Below are 19,593 nucleotides of genomic sequence, written 5' to 3'. Positions count from 1 at the left end.
CAAGATCACCAAGTCCAACCATCAACTTGACCTGCTAAGTCCCATCACTAAGCCATGTCCCTTGGTGCCACATCCACACGTCTCTTAAATGCCTCCAGGCATGGGGACTCCATCTCCTCCCTGGGCAGCCAACTCCAATTCCTGAAGAAATACTGCCTAATATCCAATCTAAAGCTCCCCTGGTGCAACTTGAGATCATTTCCTCGTGTCCTGTCGCTTGCCACCTGAGAAAAGAGGCTGACACCCAAAATCTGCTCTGTCCTCCAAGAAGGCCACCCGCGCCGATGAAAATTGTATTCTGGTGTCACCCGGGTAGGCTTGAAGGATGCTGATGGTGGTGGTACTCAGGTCAAGCAGAGGATTTTTCTCTCTCGTGTTGAGTAATGCCCCTTGTTTGGTGTTTGCGTTATGGATACTTACCAGTTCTTCCCACCATGGCAGGGGGAGAATAAAATGAGAAACGCCTGAATGCACATTTTCTAACACAGCGTGAATCCCTTTTAGTGTAAGTGTTTGTAAAATGATCAGGGCTGTAGTTCCAGACCACAAGATTTTCCAACAGACTTTGAAATACTACGTTGTACACCCTGTGCACATGCTTTAAATAATGATGTTCTTGTAGTTGGCCTTGAGGGTAGAGGAGAGACAGAGTCTACCTGAATTAGCTGGAAGGGGATTCATAGTTTGACATGCTAAAAATATATTCTGCATACCACAGAAATATCTAAAGTTCATCTAAAGTTCGTGCTGGATCTAAAGTGCAACAAACCAAAAGTATTTGTGCCATTGGTGTCTCACAGTTCAGACTGTAATGCTGAATGTTTCCTAAGTGCTTGAGTGGAAATGTTGCAAGGATGTTAACATAATTGCATCGACTGAAGACGATTGTTTCATTTGCCTTTTTCCTTATAATATTAGTAGAAAACAGGGAAGGCAAGTAGCTCATAATATTCATCTCAAATATTCTTATCTTAAAGCAAACATCAAAAAATTACAAAAAGGACATATTTTGGTTTTGGAAATTCATAAACAGTAGAGTGTATCTAAGTAAAAATAATTGGGTTAATTTATTTAGTCTGAACACTGTATAGTCCCAGTCATGCAGAGCACTTGAGTTAAATTCCCGAGTTCGCTCAGGTCAAGTTGTGAGTTTAAATTTTCATTTCCTTGGAGTCCAGAGTTCAAGTGCACGGGGCTGGCACGTCATGCCGCCTGAGGGACAGCGCCTACAGCCACTCCTGGTGTCCCTGACTCCAAGAGGAGTGTGTTAGCTTTCCTATGAGATATATAGATTATTAGTACACAAAGCATTTAAACCAACCAAACAGGTAAAAAGTTGCAGGAAGAAAATGTAGATTTTTTAATTGATTCTCCTCTAAATTATTGAATAATTTTAAAATATATATATATTGAGTTATTGAATAATTTTAAATAACTTTGCTTACTGTATACAAGCAGCTGTTGCAATAGGATGTTGTCTCCAAAATACTTCTAGTAATGGCCCAGTCAGGTATATAAATAAAGACGGGTTGCCTCTACTGAAGCCTTTCTTCTGAAGCAGAAATGTGTCAAAAAGAATGACTTGCATTTTAAAACCTCGGTAGATGGTGGTACTGCATCAGAAGCGCTCTGGTAAGTGGTACTTTGATCCTGCCTCTTGCCTTTGCAGGTCGTCACTGCTGGCATTTTCCCTTTTTTTTTTATATTGGAGCCTTGCAGCTGCCCCTTGGTGGGGCAGTTTGCTTGGACCATAGCAGAAGCCCGTGGCATTGCTCCTCTGAGCTGGGTTTCTTAGTACGTGACAGCAATTTCAGCCCTGATCTTCAGAACCTCCCACCAGCCGTATCCCGATGGGCTCGGCACGCTGCCATGCACCATTCCCTCTGTATAAATGACAGAGGGGCAGCGAGAAGCAGTGACAGCTTCTGGGGACGTCCACATGCCAGGCAGCAGTCGGGAGGCTGACAAGGTGACGTGGATATGGATGCCGCCCTGGGAAACCTGCCGGGTGGTGGTACCATGTTTGCTGTCTCTTCTCATTAGCACTGCTTTTTGCTTTTCCTTATATATCACATTATCTAATATTACCTTATCATGGCACGCTAGGATGTTCAATTTTCTAATGGCTCGGGCGTCTCCAGTTGCTTTGCTTCTGTAAATACGCATTTTCTGTGCTAACAAGTGTGTGTTTTTACAGGGGACATCTTCAATACTTAATCAGTCTGAACCACAACAGCGGCTTGTTCTTGCTCTCCAGCTTACGGCCACGCTATTAACCAATTGCGCTGATCGATATATGTGGGGGGAGAGGAGAGGAAACTGCAGCTGAGGTCAGAAATTGTTAGCTTATTCATTAGCTTTTAAAAAAACAAGCTGAGGTCATCTCTAGCTAACTGGCCAGCATGCTACTGCTTGCAGAGTTGCTTTCTGCATTGTCCCTCTGGCTGTATCTTTTGGAAGGTGAGGCCAGGAACCCAGTGACAGTAAAGACTAAATTGACCCACGTTTTTTCCAGGAATATAGGTGTGTTTTCTAAGAACACAGAACTGATTTCTGCAAGGGAGGAAATGCGTCCACCTTTGAAAATAAAAATTGGAGTATTGTGGCTCAGAAGGGTTTGTCTGCACTTGCATGTGAAGAGAGAAATGAGCTGGACCACCAGCTGCATCTAGCATCTTTTTAAATAGAGCAGCTTTTGCGGAGGGATTTTAAAATGTGGGGGTTCCTTCTCTTTTGCTGTGTGACAGTGATACGAAAATACCCGAGGAACAAGTTTTAAGAATATTCTCCTTCTGCACCCCCCCCTTTTTTTTTTTGCCCTTTTTATCTCTGTGAATGTCAGTTTTGTCCTCTCTTCCTCCTGTATCTGGAAAATTTGGGTTATGCTTGTTGGGAATGGATATAGATTTGTCCACCCGAAGCTTTTACTGTGTCATCCCTTTTGCTATTGCTGTTGTCGTGTTCACAGCCTTTAAGTAAAGGGAGAGGATTTTTTTTAGCCCAGATGCGATCTGAATTTCTAGTTGTGAAAATACCCCCCCCCAAAAAGAAAGTTTTTCCAAAAATGGTTGTTTTGATACATCTTTTTGCCAACTTCTATGATAAGAGTTGAAATGATTACCCTTCAGAAACACAGGTGATTTTTTCCTTTCCTCAGAATGAAGTTCCTTTAAAATCCTTGATAATGGGGTGCGTTGCTTACTTTGGAGAAAACAGATTAGTGGAGCTTTGTGGCAATTCCTCAGGACTGTGTGCATACAAGTGGAGAAGCCTGCACCAGTTTAAGGTAATACTTGATTATCTTCTGCGTGTGGTTAGGAACGCAGAAATACCTCAAGCCATATGTTTGAACACTTGTTGCTTAACATTTCTGATAACACGTGCAAGTGCTGGAGCGGTTAACTGGTTCTGTGCTGGTGGATGGCAGCAAGCCTTCCCCATTCCCGTGGAAGGCAACTGAAATTTTGCTCCAGTCACTGGCACTTGTTTAGACGTAGGGGTCCATAAATGGCCAAATGAGACAAAAATACATACTAAGACGTGGAAAATAATTGTCAATTTTGAAACTGTGCTTCTGTGTGTCAAGTATAGATAGGAAACTATCCATTTTTTGAGATAGTTTTGTCAGGGTGGTACAGTAAGGTTGGTCTTGTAACAGTTACAGCTCAAGAAGGTAGTTTCCTAATCTGTTCTTTCTTTTATTTGAAGAAGAGCAGCTGCGTGTTAGATAAGTGGGTGCAGCATGTTTGCTCATTTCTGTGCCCATAGATAAATGCCTTCAGTTGAGGATGTGTAGCTTGGCGTTTTTGCCTGGCAAAGTGCATCTACTCTAATTTTTGTCTCTATAATTAGTGGAGCTGTTTCAGCTTTTTTCATGCAAACATCTAAATCTTAATTAAAAAAAGGATTGTTGCATTATATGACCCCTGTAGCGTCACTCATGCCATTTTTCAACAGATCCTGGCAACACCCTCTTGCCGTAATACCGTAAATGAGTTTGCATAGCTTGGCAAACCGTCATGCAGATTTACGGGTGAGGAAGGAGGTGAAACCCTGGATCCGCAGGCAGTGAAAAGCGAGCCCATGCAGGTCTGCTCGCTCAGGAGCCCGCCACCTGGGTGGCAGCCGGGTTTCAGGCTCGCCCGGCGGGGCGTGAAAAAGCTGGGGAGGAATTAAGGCAGCATAGCGCTGTTAGCACGCGTGGCGAAAGGCACCAAGGGCTGGCAGAGCCGTGGCTTCTGCTCGCACCCATGTGCAGGGCTCTGCAGCATCTGTGGCAGGACACCGGTGCAGAGAAGAAAGGAAGATAAGACTCAGAGTTTTAATGTCTGTCGCTGGTTTCTAAGGTGCCTGGCTTATTTGGGCTGCTTGCTCTACATTTCATGTGTTACTTTGCATTATAACAGTACTTTTCCAATGGCATTAAGAGCAGCACATTAGGATTTAATGGTACAAACATGATTCGCTATCTTCTCCCAGTCCTTCATTAGCCTGATTTGATTCTGTACGACTGTAATGATTTATCCATTAGTCTGCGCAGGTTGTGTTCTGTTTGTGTTCCTAATTCATTTACATAAGGCTGCTGATGCCTGCTGAGCGCTGAGCACCGCCACATCAGGTTACTGTGAGCTACCTGTTGCCTTCTCCTCTGTGACTACCCCTGTGACAGCCAGCTGCTGGAGGGAGAGACAGTGTGAGAACCCAAGGGCCTTGGTCAGTCCTGGGCTGTGCTCTCACCTGGGTCCTGCTGCATCAAACAGCAGCAGGGGGAGGAGAGAAGGTCTCCCAAAATACGTCGTGAGCAGCTTCAATTCTGTGCATTACTCCTGGTTTCACTTGCATCACTGGTCAGACATTGGGTGGAAATTCAGGATTTAGCCATTTTCTAAATCATTTTCTGAGGGAGGGTTATAAAAATGATGAACTCCAAAGGGTCATGCAGCTGGGGATCCAGACTTTTACATTTCTAGAGTATGATGCACGTGGCCTTGAAATTTCAAGTGTTTCCTTAAGAGTACAGGCGGGCATAAGTATCAGCAGATTTCATTTACGTAATTCCTATCCTAGTTTCTAAAAGAAAAAAAAAAATGCAGGAGATGCTTGGGGACACACGTTACGTGTAAGGTATATGCAGGTTAGGGCTGGGTTTACACCCGTGTATGATGCTACTTGGTGGAACAAACACGATCAGGCACAGAGCTAGTGACTGCCCTGTAGAACTGGGCAGAGCCTACAGGGTTGTGTTTTTTTTTTCTGGAGTTTATGCCAGCTGTGGGAAGATGGATGATAACTTCATATTAGTAGAGTCTATCCAGGACAGGTCACTGATTTTTTAAAAAAGTGGTCTGGGTAGGAGAGTTTGTACTGAACTTGTATTCAGCATCACACTGCTGCAGCAATTTTGGTCCATATGGAGAAGTTGTGAAATGGGTTACGCATAAACTGTGCCTCTAAACCACAATTTCAAGGATAATGTAGCTTACTGAAGGTCAGAGAACAGGGCCAGGAATGGTATACAGATTTTTTATTTTTTTTATTTTTTTTTCTGTTTGGGAAAGAGAGCTTAAAAGCAAACAAACGCAAGCAGCAAACAAAGGAAGCCTTTGCTTTGCCAAATGTCTTGCTTATAAGAACAAGAGCAATGAGATGTTCTTGAATTGGCATCCGTCTCCTGCCTGAGGGGGAAAAGAAGAGTCTCGGTTGTTCCTTAGTGGTGTCTCTTTTCAAACCCTTTGGGTTTTTATATCCTCAGTTATAGGGTTGCTTGGACTGATGGTTCTGTATTTGGGCAGGTGCCTTTGAGCACTCAAAGCGTGTATTAGTGTTGGCCGGATTATAAAGCATCCTCTTCCCCTTAAGTAGAGGATGTTGCTCTGGATAAAGAAGTGCAGCGCGTTCCTCTGGCTTTCCATTCAGAGGGCGAAGGCAGCCTCACGCAGTCCCAGCGGTGATATTCACGCCTCCCTTTGGGTAGGTATGTGCTTTTTGGCATGGCTGGCCTGTACGCATTCCCTAAGATTTTATTTAAAATATGCATTTCTATTGTACTTTATCCAAGTACAAATAATGTATTAATGAAGGTCTCTGTAACTGAAAGGAATTCAGCTGGAAAGCCTGTGGCTTATCTGACCACAAGGAAAGTTTTATTTTCATTTCTTTTTCTTCCCTTTTGCCTCTTGCTTCCAGTATTTAATTGCTGCTCCATTGTTCCTGGCACTGACGGTTAAAACTGAAGACTGCTTTCTGTTTATTTTTATTCTTCTTATTATTATTACTACTGACATCTTCTTGCATACATAGGCTGAAAGTTGGGACATGCAGAGACCAGAATTTAAAGAAACTTTGGGCCACTTTGAGTTCATTCTTTGTAGAAATTATATGTAATTTCAAGTTTTAGGCACAGGATAGTTTAAGACAATTTAAACCTGGATTAAAAAACTTAAATAGTGATCCCAGGAATATAAAGCATGGAGTCCCATCTCTGAACATTGTGCATGTGAAGCTGTTCTCCTTCATCCCAGCAGCAGTTCCCCAACTGGCCAGTATTTCCCCAACTGGCTTTTTGTAGTTGTTCCCATTAGTCTTGCTTCCATTTCATGTAGTGTATTTCACATGACATTGGTGTATATCATCTCCTCTGGCTGTATCTGTCTTAAATCCATTTACTGGGAATCCTGTGCTTTCTTTCCAAGCATTCACTGCTAACCACTAATAAATCTGGAACATATTGGGACTTGGTGGGATGTTGTGTTTTCAAGGATTCATTGTTCCCCTTTATTAGCTGTGGCTGGCTATTGCCTTCCCCTCCCTACCTCCCACCCTCAGCTGTTTCAACTCCCTTCTTGCTGTACCAGCTTTTTCTACCAGAGCTGTCCCTGTTCATTATTGTCTTTGTCTCCCCCCCTCACGCAAATCCCATTTGAAGCATTTTGTCTGCAGTGACAGCAAGAAGTTTAAGTAATTTGAAATGGCTCAGAAGAGCAGCCAGAGGCCTGGCATGAAGGATGAGATCTGAAATAAATTAGGAGAGATGCGCGACATCCCATCTTCTGCTTAATTCTTTTTCACCATTCTTTTTGTTTTGAGCACTGAGGATGGGGAAGATTGTTGTGTTTCTGTCACTGCCCAGTGTATTTTGAATCTCTTACGTAAAGAAAAACTAATCTGAAATGTCTCTTGAATCCCTGGTTGTAGCAAAAACAGGCGCTGTGGCATTAAGTAGCGGGTTTCGTTGCAGCAGGCTGGCCTCCAGTAGCACTCCAAGCTATTGCAGGGCACTTTTCCTTCCCCATTTCTAAGTTCACAGTCAGGTGAGAATGAAAAGTGACAAAGTGCCTCCACCTTTCTCTGGGTTATCGCTGCCTGCAGGTTATGAACTGCAGCATGGGGGATCTCCTGTGGAGCCACCAAGCCAGGCACGACCGCTGCTGCTGCCCCTGTGCACATAGGACCAAAACTGGGGCCCGCAGATGCTGCTGGAGGGATCCCACGGCTGAGCTTCCTCTGCCCGGTGCTGCATTGGGATTTTTTGTGCTTTAAAAAAAAAAAAAAAAACTTCCTCTGAGCTTTTTTCCCCCTAACGTTGAGGCAAGCCAAATTATTTTTCCATGTGTGGTTTCAGATGAAAATACTTTTCTTCCTCTTTTTCTTTCTGTCAAAAGAACTAGTGGAAAAATTGTGGAGTATTATTCAAAAACTTTATTTTTTCTTCCTAGGCTTGCTCTTTACTTTGGACTGATGCCTCGTTTTTCAGTAGCAGATGATAGCTACTGAAATAGACATCCACAAGAGAAGCAAAGTAACTTTTTAAAAATTAATTTAGTACTCTTTTTATACCTTACCAAAAGGGAAACACCTTATGCATAAATATGGGTTCAGTGGTTGCATGTTATTGACATTGTCATGATCTAGAAATGTTAATGAAATAGAGATACTGTGAGCTGGTGCTTTTTTGCTGTCCCAGTGGAATTTTGTTATGCAGTGTGTTCAAAATAACTTGGCATCCTTGCAGCTCTGTATTACTTAGAAAGCAGGAAAATAAATTTTGGAACTCCTTTCTTTCATTGGAATACCTCAGGCACAAAACTAGTGTTTCCTTTTTGTCCCACACAACATCTGGGGATTCTGATGTCTTTTGTTCGGATTAGGTTGGTGATAGCTGTTTTGAAAGGAGTACATCAGGGATCTTTTGGATCTGTACGGTTGTGGTATTTTCAAATTGATTCATTTTAAGTTTTGAGTATTTATGGAAGTCCCAGGTAAAGCACATTTCTTTCTAGAAAAATGCTTACACATTTTTCATTTATTCCTTTCATTATTATAAGCACGTAACTTGAATTAAAGGAAAAATAAGCATATTATTCTAGGATGAGTTCTAGTGCTACTTTTCTCTGTTTTCACAAATTTTCCCACAAATAAAATTGGGCAAATGACCTCACACCATAGCTTAAGTTGTGGGAAGAGAAAAGTTAGTATGTATGTGCTGTTCTGAGCTCCTGACAGGCAGCTGAACTTCATGACTGTCTCTTTTTATGGCAGTGAAAGTAAATGGAAGTAGAAGCTGGAATGTCTCTTGTCAGAGGAAGCACAAATGATGTACCTAAAACCGACTGTGGATTAGCCCTGAATTTAGACCTTGGTTTCTAACTGCTTGTTAAGGATACACCATGACAGTAATTCTTTATCTTAACATGATCGTCTATATACATTACGCACTTCATAGGGGATTTATTATTAAAGCCATATTTAGATTGGTTTTAAGGTCCCTGTGAATGCTACTTTCTCACATTCTTTCATGCAGGGTGTGTGTCTGGAGAGGCACTTAAAAGTACTTTTAATGGAAAAAAATATGAGAAATACCACACCCTGTTTGTTAGTCCAAAGAGGTCTTGTGCTGTCTTTCTTTTGCTTGTATTTCTTTTTATTCTTTTTTTGTTTCCTGAGATACATGCTATCTGAAAGTTGCACTGGAATATTTTATGGTAGTAGAGTAGTGGTATTAGAACCTGTAATGGTGGGCCAGAGACGGGTACCAGCGAGCAGATAACGACTGATGTATCCATATTCCTTAAATTAGTGTCGAGTTGTGCATGGGATCATCTTTAAACCCAAAAAATCATCTCCCTTAAATCTAAACAAGGATAGCTGTCAGAGTTTATGCAAGTCAATTTGAAATGGCTCATAAACCACCGCAGTCTTCATGTGTGAGCAAATGCACTTCCTCTGTTCATCTGGTTGTTCATCTACCCATAATTTTTGTCATTAACTTTCCCCCAGCAGAGCCCACAAGCAACCTTTTTGTGCTTGTGGTGGTGCCCTGAGGACGTAGAACTGCAGAAAGGTGAAACTTGAGGTGATCCTTATTTTAGTCCCTACGAAGGAAAACAGGCTGTGGAGGAGCTGCCTGGGGGCAGTGGAAGTGGATTTGGGGAAAGACTAGGAGAAAGAGAAGGGGGGGAATAAGGGGCACGTAAATATATGACCTTCCATTCCCCCACTCTAGTTTTCATTTCCTGTCTCTTGTGTAATTTGTCTGTAAATCATGTCTGCTGGCCTCAGATTGAAGCGATTGGGTTTCAGCAGTCGTCTGCTCATTGTCTGTAGGCGTCCTGCTTCTGTCACACAGCAGCCACTGTCCTCATGTTATATCTAGCACAGAGGTCTCCAAAGCTGGATACATGACAGTGCATTGAGGTATGGGAATATTAAACCTTCAGTAGGATATGTACATGATTTATAAATAAATAAACATAAATTGGGGGCGTGTGCTTAGTGTTTTTATTGATAGGGGGTATGTGATCAAAATAGTTTGGAGACCACTGCTGTAGCCAGGTGGTAAGTTTTTTGTTTTTTTGTTTTTTTTTTCCTTTTTTTTTTCTTCCCTTTATTTGCCACTTCATGATGTCTCTGCTAAATTCAGCCTTCTGCAAATACAGCCTTGCCCCAGCTTGCAGACGCTATGTAACAAAACTAATCCCACAAGTAATTCCTCTGAATACCACCCCTTCTCCAGCGGAAGACGTGTCCTAAGTGCACGGGCCGGGCTAAACGCAAAAACGTGTTGGGAGCAGTTAAATTTCAGTGCATTCACGTGAGTGTGGTCTGTTTATTTATTAATTTATCTTGAAGGGAGGCTGGTGGTGACGGGGTGCCGCGCCGGGCCCAGGGGCGCTGCTGGAAGGGATGGAGGCGGAGGGGCTGCGGCCCAGCACCGCGGAAAGGACGCGGAGCCCCCGGGGCGGGCGGGCGGCGGCAGCAGCGCGGGCTCCCGGAGCGCGGGCCCGGCGGGCGGGCTCGGGCGGGACCCGTCAGCCCCTCCCGGCCCGGCCGCGCCTCCGGGCCCGGATTCCTCCGGCTGCTCCTTCGCTCTTTGAAAAACACTTCCCCGCCCCTCTCAAAGACAAAAATAAAAAAAAATAGCTTGCAGTGGTGTAAGAAATGAGTGTGCCGCCGGATGTCCCCTGCCCAGTTGTGTCTCCACCCGGTGCTTTGAGAGAGGGTTTTTGAATGCTAGCCCTGCTGGCAGCTGAGGTTGGAGCTTACCACTAATGAATGCTTTGCGCAGGAGTTCAAGCCCTGAAACCCTTCCCTCTTGCTGGAGTTAAACTGTTGTGATATTTTTTTTTCCCTTTTTAACTCCTGCTGGAGTGTGCTTCCATGCTCCAGGTGGCCTGAAGTGAGTATGCAAGCTCAGAGCCCTGCCCTGCACCCTCTCCTTTTTGACCCATGATAAGTGATGCTGCCCCTGCCTTAAATTCCCAGGCTACAAGCTGAGCTGCGTAGCAGTTCCTAAGTTTGCAGGAGTGCTTGAGGGAAAATAATTTAGGGACCATGAGATGCTCAAACACAAGAGTCAGGTCTGTACATAGCAGAGGGAAGCAGGCAGCGGAGGACTGTGGTATGTAAAGACATCAGTCATCTGGAGAATGTGTCTGCCTTGACACCCCCCTTCCTACCTAAAATAAGAAAAAAAATACTGCCAGAGGAATACAATTCTAGGGTTACAGTGCATTTAAAATTCCACAGGTGAAAAAAAAGGCACTGTGCTTTGTTACAGCCAGCAGGATGGAGTAGTACCTCAGCTCATCCTGTAACTATGACTGCCCTGCTTTGCAGTAAGGTGTCCCCATTTTTCAGGGGAAAAAAGAATCAGATGATAGCAGCAGCTTAGAAAGTTTGTGCATAGCTGTTGTCACATAAAGCAGAATTAATTGTCAGAGCTTTAAAATAAGACTTTAACTGTGAATGATTATGGATTTTTTTTTGTTTGTTTTTGTCTTCTGAAGAATACCTTTTTGCTTCTTACCAGCTTAAACATTCAACACACAATCCTGCCTCTTTGTTATGGTATGTAACCCTGCACCTTCCAACTGTACTGCTATAAAAGCACTGATCCAGAAAATAAGTCCCTGGATAAGCTTCTAGGTGAGGGGAGGAGGATTCTGGGCAGGGACTGCAAATCTTGGGTAATGAAGCTGGCCAAGGTTCTGGTATGATTTCTGCAGATGTAGGACCCTAATGCTGCTGGCCTGAAGGGGTGGAGGAGTTCCTGAGCATTAAAGCCCTAACATACAACATAGACATGTGGATTGGAATGGGCCAGCCTGTGAAAAGACAATTTTCAGTCTGCTGTGACAGAAAGCATGTTGTGTGCATTTCCAGTCGATTAGAAAGTCTGGAGAAGATATATCTTTACACATCTTTGCACTCTTCAGTTTCTCATCTCCCTCAATAGGATGGGAAAAGGGCAAGAGAGGAAAGCAGCGTGGTGGGTAAGGCAGAAGGATGAGCACAGAAATCTTTTGTTACACACATAGTAATGATTTCTGTTGCTAGTATGCAAATACTCTAAACAGCAGGTAATAAAAAGCTTCAAGGAAGTTTGATGTTGACACATTTATTCAAAAATCAAAACCCGGGTAATAATGTGAATGATGTTCAACAGTCAAAAAAGTTATTTGTAGGTAGGTCATCTGAATCAGAGAGCCTACAGTCTCTTTCTGAATCTTTAAAGTAATTTACAGTCTTGTCAGAGGTTGTGTTGGGAACGCTTGAAATTTTAAAGGGTGACTCACTGTATTTTCCCCTCCAAACAATTAAGCTGAGTTCATCTTCACTGGTCTGATTTGTAATAACTTGTTTTTCCCATTTCTGCTGCCTAAATTTATTCTTCTAGTCTTGTTAAACGTAAACCTTTTTAATGATTTTTTATGGCGCAGTCAATCAGTAACTGAGAAGTTCACATCTGCAAGTAGGATTGCCACAGATATCTGAATTACGCCATAATTCTGTGCAGTTTCTTAATCCAGTTATCGAGCAAATCCTTCTTGAACGAAATCCAGGCTTTGCAGTCAGTAAGTTTTCTGGCTTGTTGCTGTTTTGCCAGGCAGGCATTCATGCCCTAGCTCTCTTTTGTGTTCTGTAGTGCAGCCCAGGATGAGTAGTCAGGTCCAGAGAGATGTTGTCTTGGCTGGTGCTTCAGCAAGAAACCTGTTAGATGCAGTGAGATTCACATAAATAATAAATGTCACCTGGTAGTGTCCATGCTCTGCCTTTACCAGCCGAGCTGCTGTCCTTTTTGCAAAAGTATAATGGGACAGCTCTTGCAGTGCCATGTGAGAAACTTCCAAGCTCTGGGGCCAGAGAGCTTGGGAGGAAAGTGGTTAAGGATAGTGTTAGGCAGAGTATTACTGCTGGATGTTCTGCAAGAGCCATGGATTCAGCACTATCTCATTTCTTCTTCCAAGTCTCGATGGGGACAGGGGAGCCCATAAATGACATTCTCCATCATGGGCTTCAGTTTCACAGCATGATGCTGGTTGTGCAGCCTTCTTCCAGCTTCACACAGCTGGCAGTGAGTGCAGCTAGGAGCAGTATGAAATGTGTAAATAAGTTCCTAAAGGGGATTTATCTTCTGCTCTCTCCATACCATTCCACAGACATAGCCTTTCCTTTTGCACTGAATTTTGTTTATTTTCCCCTGGCTGTCACTGTTACCATTTAATCCTTAAAGATAATAGCAATGTGCAGCAGTAATGGTCAGGAAGAATGCTTTTCTCAACATTAATGTCAGTGTGATACAATTTCTGTAATATTTTGGCTTAATCATGTGCCTGTGGTGCCAGCAGTAGTACAGAGACCACAGTAATGCTTGTTAGTGATGCTTTTTGAGAGCCTATATAAAAGGCCCCAGAGGGCTAGCAGAAGAGTGAATGCACGATTTATATCTGAAAAAGGTGGCAAAAACAGACTGCTGGAGGATTTAAGACCAGTAAGCCTAACTTTGATCCCTAGCAATATATGGCTATGGCAGTGCATGGCTATGGCTATAGTTCCATAGCCAAAATATTTCCCACTGGCATTCAATAACTCGATCAGTGACCCGGACACAGCTTGTGAAGTCTACAGGTGCCCTTTACCTAGGAGGGGTTGCAGCAGCCTCAGGGGGCACAGGAGAGGCATTCAGAGTGGTCGTGGCAGGCTGGAGAGAGCTCCACAAGGAAGAGGCTGAAGTGTCACAAAGAGAAGTGGTAAGAGAAGCACTTGTGAAGGAGAATTCAAATGGCCGTGGCATGCTAAAAAGGGGATCTGGAGGGTGTATTGAAAGGACCTAGCATTATGATGTGCTTGCACTGAAAAGCAGATCGTCTTTTGGAAATGTTGTATGCAAAAAACAAAGGGTGGCCGACCTAGATTTGTTTGAGAGGGCTGAGTATTCATTACTGAGACAGCCTGAGAGCAGGCCTGCCAGAGGAGGACAACAGAGAGGCCTTGTTAAAGCCTAAAAAGCACTTGGAAAAGACCAGAGAGAGCACAGCATCCACTAGTTGGTGCACTCTGCTTTCCTGAAACATGGGAATAGGATTGCTTCCACGAATGGCAGATCTATTTTGGTTGTGAGTTAATGTGTCTGCAGTCTCCGTGAGCGAATTAGGAGAAACGTGATAGCCCTACCCGGGAGCTAGAGTCCCTCTTCTCACCGAACAGCGTCGCCTCCTCCTGTGTGCTCGTCCTCCAGAAAGGAGATGGTGTGGCCAGGCAGGGAGGTGCAGTCAGAGGAGAAGTGGGACCTTGCCCTCACAGCCCTGCTGCCTGCACACGTGTGCCTCCCCGAATGTCAGGATCTGGCCACGAGGAGCGATCCAGCCATGCTGGGCAGCTGTAGCCCCGCTGTTTGGTTTCCACCATCACATACCGAGAAGGAGGCAGGAGGTACAAATGACGGTGAGGATCTCTTGCCTTTCTGGCCACAAGGATTCTGGCTCTTCAGGGTCTGGTTGATGCAGTCCTGGGCGTTATAAGGGAATTGTAACAGTAAGCAGGACCGCGGGCAGATTCAAAGTAGGCAGCTAGGTGAACATTAATGCCTTCAGGGATTCAAAACTGCATTAGCTTTGGGGCAAATTCTGTGGTTTCACTGCCGGGCTCAATGGGGGAAATGCAGCTTTCACATCTTCCAGGAATACACCGGTGGAAAGGTCAAGCTTCTCTCCTGTTATTCCTATCCATGTTAGAGAAGAGGAAGCTTTTGACAGCTCCTGACACGAAATACTTGCTCGGCGTCATGATGTGATGGGGGAGCAGCAAGCAGGGCAGGGCTGAGGAGGAGGAAGAGGAGTGCAGCCCGCAGCGGTGCGCAGCTCTCCAGCTCCATCTGCGGGGAGCTCTGCGGGGTGCAGGGATGGGGTCACCGCTCCACCTCAGGGGAGATGCCCCCATAAAAAGGTCATCTTCTGGTGGGTTGCATCAGCTCGGGGAGAGCTCTGGTGAGAGCAAGAGATGGCCCGAAGGAGGGCACTGCTCCCTGCAGCTGGGGCTGGAGGTGAGGAAGGAGCGTGGTGGTTGCGGGAGGAAGAGCAGGGGAACCTAAGAAAAGGAACCAGACTTTGCCTTTTCAGTGGTGGTGAGCTCCTAGACCAGCCCAGTCATCTCATGTCTGACTGCAACAGCTGAGACATGAGTAAGTGCTTCCTTCTGCTTTGCTCTGTGAGCAGTGACCCCTCGGGGTGGCAGGGCTGGCAGCTGCAGGGTGCGTCTGCCTGCCTTCTCCACCAGCCCCTGGCAATGCCAGCACCTCCGAGAGCTTAGCGGGGAGCTGCTGTGAGGACCTGCTGCTGCTCTGCTTCAAAGAGCAAAGGGAAATCCTATGGGAAATGTGGGACTGAAGCAATTCCCTCCCATCAGCAACCTTTGCTTTACAACACCAGCCTAATTCCAGGCCTAGCCCATGCTCAGCCCCACTCCTCTCCCTTAGGGGCTGCCACCCCGTCTTCTGCTCGTGCTGGAAGCTCAGTGCCACAACCTCGTGAGGTCGTCTGGGGTGGTTGCAGTGGCTCCGTGCTGCACTTCCCCATTATATGCCTGGTCTGTGCAAGCAGAGACCGCAGAGACAGGGCAGTGCACGTTAGCAAGGGCTGGCCTCATCCTGCTCCCTGCTGTAAAGTCGTTTGCAAGTTTTCTTTTAGCACAACGTTTTGGCTTGGTTATACAATAGGACCACCTACCCTGAAGTAAACAAAGCTGAAAAATCGTGTTTACCCAGGCCAAATTCCTTAATAAGTGACTCAGGCTTGTTTCTTTTTTAAAAAAGTGTTAATTTAAAAGTTAACGCGCGTTTTCCTAGTTCCCTTTTAACAGATGCTTATTGGCATTTTCCATGCAGTCATGCAGCTTTTACAGTCACCATGAATCAACCAACTGTCCTTGGTTTCCTTTGCAAGTGGGCCTGCTGGCGTACGAGCAATATATGAAATAACACGCACTGGAATAGCAAGTGGCCTCTCTTTCATTCCGCGCTGCAACTGCTTTATTGTGATTTTTTATTTTTTTTTTGTATCCTCAGGAACAAACTGCACTTACCTTGACATTTGCCATGCTGCTTTTGAGAGACAAAGCTGCGGTGCATTCTTTCTCCTAGTCTGGTAAACTGTCTGGTGATAAATACGACTTCACCGCTGTTTCTGTGCTGGCGGGACTTCACAGGAAGAGATAAGGAGTTCAAATGAGGAAGCACTATGCGGTGTTATAGGAAACAGCAGCTTGGAAAGATAACTTACATTGTTAATTTGTCCAGAGAAAAGGGTTACTGATAAGGTTAAGTGGCCTAAAGACAGAAATAGCAAGAAGGAGAGTGTAGAGAAACATAGTGGAGAAGAAAAAGCAAATTTAGTATCTGTTGTTATAGAATAGTATTTTTTGGTGCATGGAAACAAAATATTCAGGAAAGGTTAATGAGATAAATGCATTTTCTGACAAAAATCTTGCAAGAAGGCCCTAAAAGGCAAGGCATTGTGCAACAGACTTCAGAAATTCATTGAATATTGCAGATAAATACACAACAGTATACTAAGTACAGTTTTAAATATCCAAATAGACCTATTTATTTAGGGCCACTGTCAAATCCCAGCACAAATGTTGTGTCTCAAAGCAGCACATCAGTTTCTCCATTAAATGCTGCTGTAAATCAAAGACTGGCCCTGCTCAGTTTCACTGCTTTGGAGAATCAAAGTCATGTTTTCCCATTCTGTATTTACTTTTAACTTCTGTTTTGTAAAACAAGCACTGATCTGAAAAGGACAGGAGTGTTAGCAGTCTTGTCCATAAACGCACCAATTGATAAATACCCTTCTGAGCGATCAAGAAAAGAACAACAATTTTCTTCAATTCCTTTAAAAGCTAAACAAGAATATTTTGCAACCCCTATTGTCAGTATGTGGTTGAATAGTGTGAGGAGGGTTAGATACTTGTGGTTAGAAAATATGAAACCTTTAGAAACTGTTTGACTTGCTCTGTCCAACCCACTATTAAATGGAAGAAAGCGTATGAAAACTTATTCTTCATGGTTTGTTCTCTGTAAGCAGGCCACAAGTCACTCCATTAAGAGCATGCAGTGGACGATGCTGCTTGTTAGATCTCCTCTGACATGTGTCCTGGAGCCATACTGCTGTGTGAGTCGAGCTCAGGGGAAGCTCTGCCCAGATGCATGTCCCCTGTGGAGGCTGTGGCCTCATGAACCTTCCCCATACGCAGTTTTTGTCATCCTGCTTCTGCATCCCCATCACTGGCAGGTGCTCTTGGGTGTACAGCAGGTGGCAGGGGAATGTTGTGTGTCGTGGGGGGACTGCTGCTTGGACCTGTAAAGGATTGCCTGGGGTCTTTGAAATGGTTTCAACAGATTCAGAGTGCTTTAGGAAAACTGCACTTGGGCTGTGTCAGCACAACAGAGCTGCAGCTCAGCTCCTGCTCAGCCATGTAGGTTGTGAGCTGCTTTAGGAGGCGGTGGTTGTTTTCCATTCCCAGTTAGTCCTTGCCCAGTGCTGAGGCTAGCAGAGAAGGAGGTGGTCTTCCAAGAGATGGAGTGAAGCTGTCTGCCTTCACCTTAGAAAAGAAGAAAGTCAAAGGGTTTTCCTCATTTTGAAGTGGGTGGGAGAGTGGGGAGAGAAGTTCTCTCCTTCCCTTTGACGTTGGCAGAGGTGTTTGTGGTGTAGGGTGCCACTGCGCTGCTGTTCAGTGCTCACCCGTGACCTTAGGTGTTGCTACTCCCAGCTGTGACTCATATCCCTTAAGATTTCTGGATTTGTGCATGGTGTTGTTGCCTGTTCCTTTGCTTTTTAACTCCTAAATGAGGAAACCCTTGGAGACAACTGTGCAGAAGACACATGGTCCCCTTCTGAAACCCTGTGCTGGAATCAGCCACAGTTTGCCCTCTAAGCATGAGCTGATCAACCCGAGGACTGCTGTGAGAGCACAGAAAGCCACAAGTTAAGGTAAACCACAGAAGGGACAGAAGTCACCACATTCATGTTCAGTCCCTGGAGCATCAGGAAACATATAAGATGAGAATACTTGAATGATCCCAAGAAGTGGACCTACAGCTGTTGGCTGTTCCCTCTCCAGGCTTTAGTACTTTTGTCATTTTAAAAATGCAGGTGATAAAATTAAGCTATACTATTCCTTTTGGGGGAAGGATTTGCTTGATTCTCTCTCCTTGGTTGTTTTCAGGTGGACGATTTGTGCGATGGATTTTGTGGAGCCTAAACTGTGAGCTTTGATGTATTTGTTGTCTTCTTCGCTGCATCACTTTTTTTTTTTACAGCATGAAAAAAGGAAGTGGTTTGCTAACTCACTTTTTTTTTTTTCTTCTTTATCACAACTACCAGTAATAACCACGGGGAAAACGTGCAAACAGTGGGTATTCATTGTAAAGCTATATATGGGAAGGGCTGCTTATTGTGAACCTGCCGCCGGCGAGGATATACCCTGTCAGTAAGTGCCCACCCGTATCTTCTTGGGTCTGTCTCTGCTTTTTGCTGGAATGCAAGCCACGCTGTTTTTAGAGCAAAAAGTTTGGCTACACGTTATACGGTCTCTCAGTTGTTTGCAGGGAAATTGCTCTGAGCAGGAGCCATGTATGGGAACAGTGATAAATGAAATTAGGAGGAGGATAAGTAATAGTTCAGCTTGCTGGGTTGCCTTTCTACTAGAAGCGAGTGGCACTGTTCATAGAGGTTTGGACAGAGTCCTTCGTCGTTCTCAAAATATACAGAGGTGCCGTGGTGTTCCCAGTACACTTTTTGCTGTTGCTCATCTGGAAGGATTTTAGGGAAACTGTTTTGTCCTCATGCAGGCTTGCAGAAAGAGGATTCAGGGCTGGTTTGCAGATCTATGCCATCTCTGACCATACTGAGCAGTGGGGTGTTGGTTGTGCCGATCAGGGTGGTGAAGAGGACGTGTTTTGGAAAGACCACCACAGACGAGCTGAATCTGAAAGTGTAATTTCAGTGGAAGGAATGGATTTGTCCGCCCTGGTGCCAAAATTGTGTCTCTTCTGGTGCAATTTGAGGGAGTTCTTTATGTTCAAAAGTCAGTCACTTTGCCAGTGAAGTAAACCTTCGCAGGTGGGGCATTGGTGCTTTTTGGATGTAAGACATTTCCTCTAATATAGAACTCTTAAGGATGCTTTTCATGTGCTTTAAAATGTTTTGAAAAATCTGTATGAGGTTATATTTTTATTATCTCTGCTGAATCTCAAAGTAATGTTTGCAGTGTTAAAGGGTGAGTGTTTCCATTTTCCATTATTCATAATTTTCAGGATGAATTAGTTTTGTTTCTTTCACACCGTGAATTTATTTTCCTGTATGGATTTTTTTTTTCACAGATAACAATTACAAATTCTAATAGCCTTGAAACCCAAATGTGTATACTTAAAACTTAAGATTTTCTTGAGTGACTGAAAACTGCCCCTTGCCTGTCTATGTGGTGGTGTTTATGGTGGTGGTGCCTACGTGGTGGTGGTGGTGGTGTCTTCAAGCATGTCCGTGTTGTGAGGGCCACCAGGAGCTCTTCTGTCCTTCTCAAAGGGAGCACGCAATCTTCCGCCTTTGCCGGTTTCTTTTCATTTCAGTGTAAAAGTTATGAAATCTCGATGAGAACTTTGTCTTTCTCTGCTTGCAGTGCAGCATTAGTCATTAGAAAATTATTTGTTAGACAGAAATCAAAGGGCCGAGGAGAATTCATTACTGGGCAATCAAAAGAGGAACCAGTTTTTAGGCAGCTGTTATTTTTTTTGTTCCTGTTTATTTAACTTCGATTAGT

At 44.3% G+C, this 19,593-nt stretch overlaps 1 protein-coding gene and 1 long non-coding RNA gene across 8 annotated transcripts in view; one reads left to right on the top strand and one right to left on the bottom strand.

The window, feature by feature from the left end:
- Window positions 1-19,593, top strand: part of LIMS1 (LIM zinc finger domain containing 1) — a 63,982-nt gene that overhangs the window by 7,207 nt on the left and 37,182 nt on the right. Inside the window, exon 2 of one of the 7 annotated variants that reach the window (XM_068679435.1) lies at window positions 15,842-15,920. The exons of 3 other annotated variants lie outside the window; for them this stretch is intronic. Coding sequence is in view for 1 of the 4 variants with exons in the window: in XM_068679408.1 (XP_068535509.1) it covers window positions 18,212-18,264 (53 nt within the window). In the remaining 3 variants the exon portion in view is untranslated. Of the gene's footprint in view, window positions 1-3,157; window positions 3,287-9,963; window positions 10,091-15,841; window positions 15,921-18,158; window positions 18,265-19,593 lie in introns of those variants that run through there. 3 more of the 7 variants (XM_068679453.1, XM_068679461.1, XM_068679408.1) reach the window with 3 other exon arrangements.
- On the bottom strand, window positions 11,639-16,061 carry LOC137855384 (uncharacterized). The gene is made up of 3 exons (XR_011095691.1): window positions 15,859-16,061; window positions 14,195-14,287; window positions 11,639-12,489 (listed from the first exon to the last, which is right to left on the bottom strand). It is a non-coding gene; the product is annotated as an uncharacterized lncRNA (long non-coding RNA).

The sequence above is a fragment of the Anas acuta genome, chromosome 1 (assembly GCF_963932015.1).
Source record: "Anas acuta chromosome 1, bAnaAcu1.1, whole genome shotgun sequence".
In the NCBI taxonomy this organism is placed as follows: domain Eukaryota; kingdom Metazoa; phylum Chordata; class Aves; order Anseriformes; family Anatidae; genus Anas; species Anas acuta.
The sequence above is the reverse complement of the archived record's forward strand: the minus strand, read 5'-3'. Positions and strand labels throughout refer to the sequence as shown.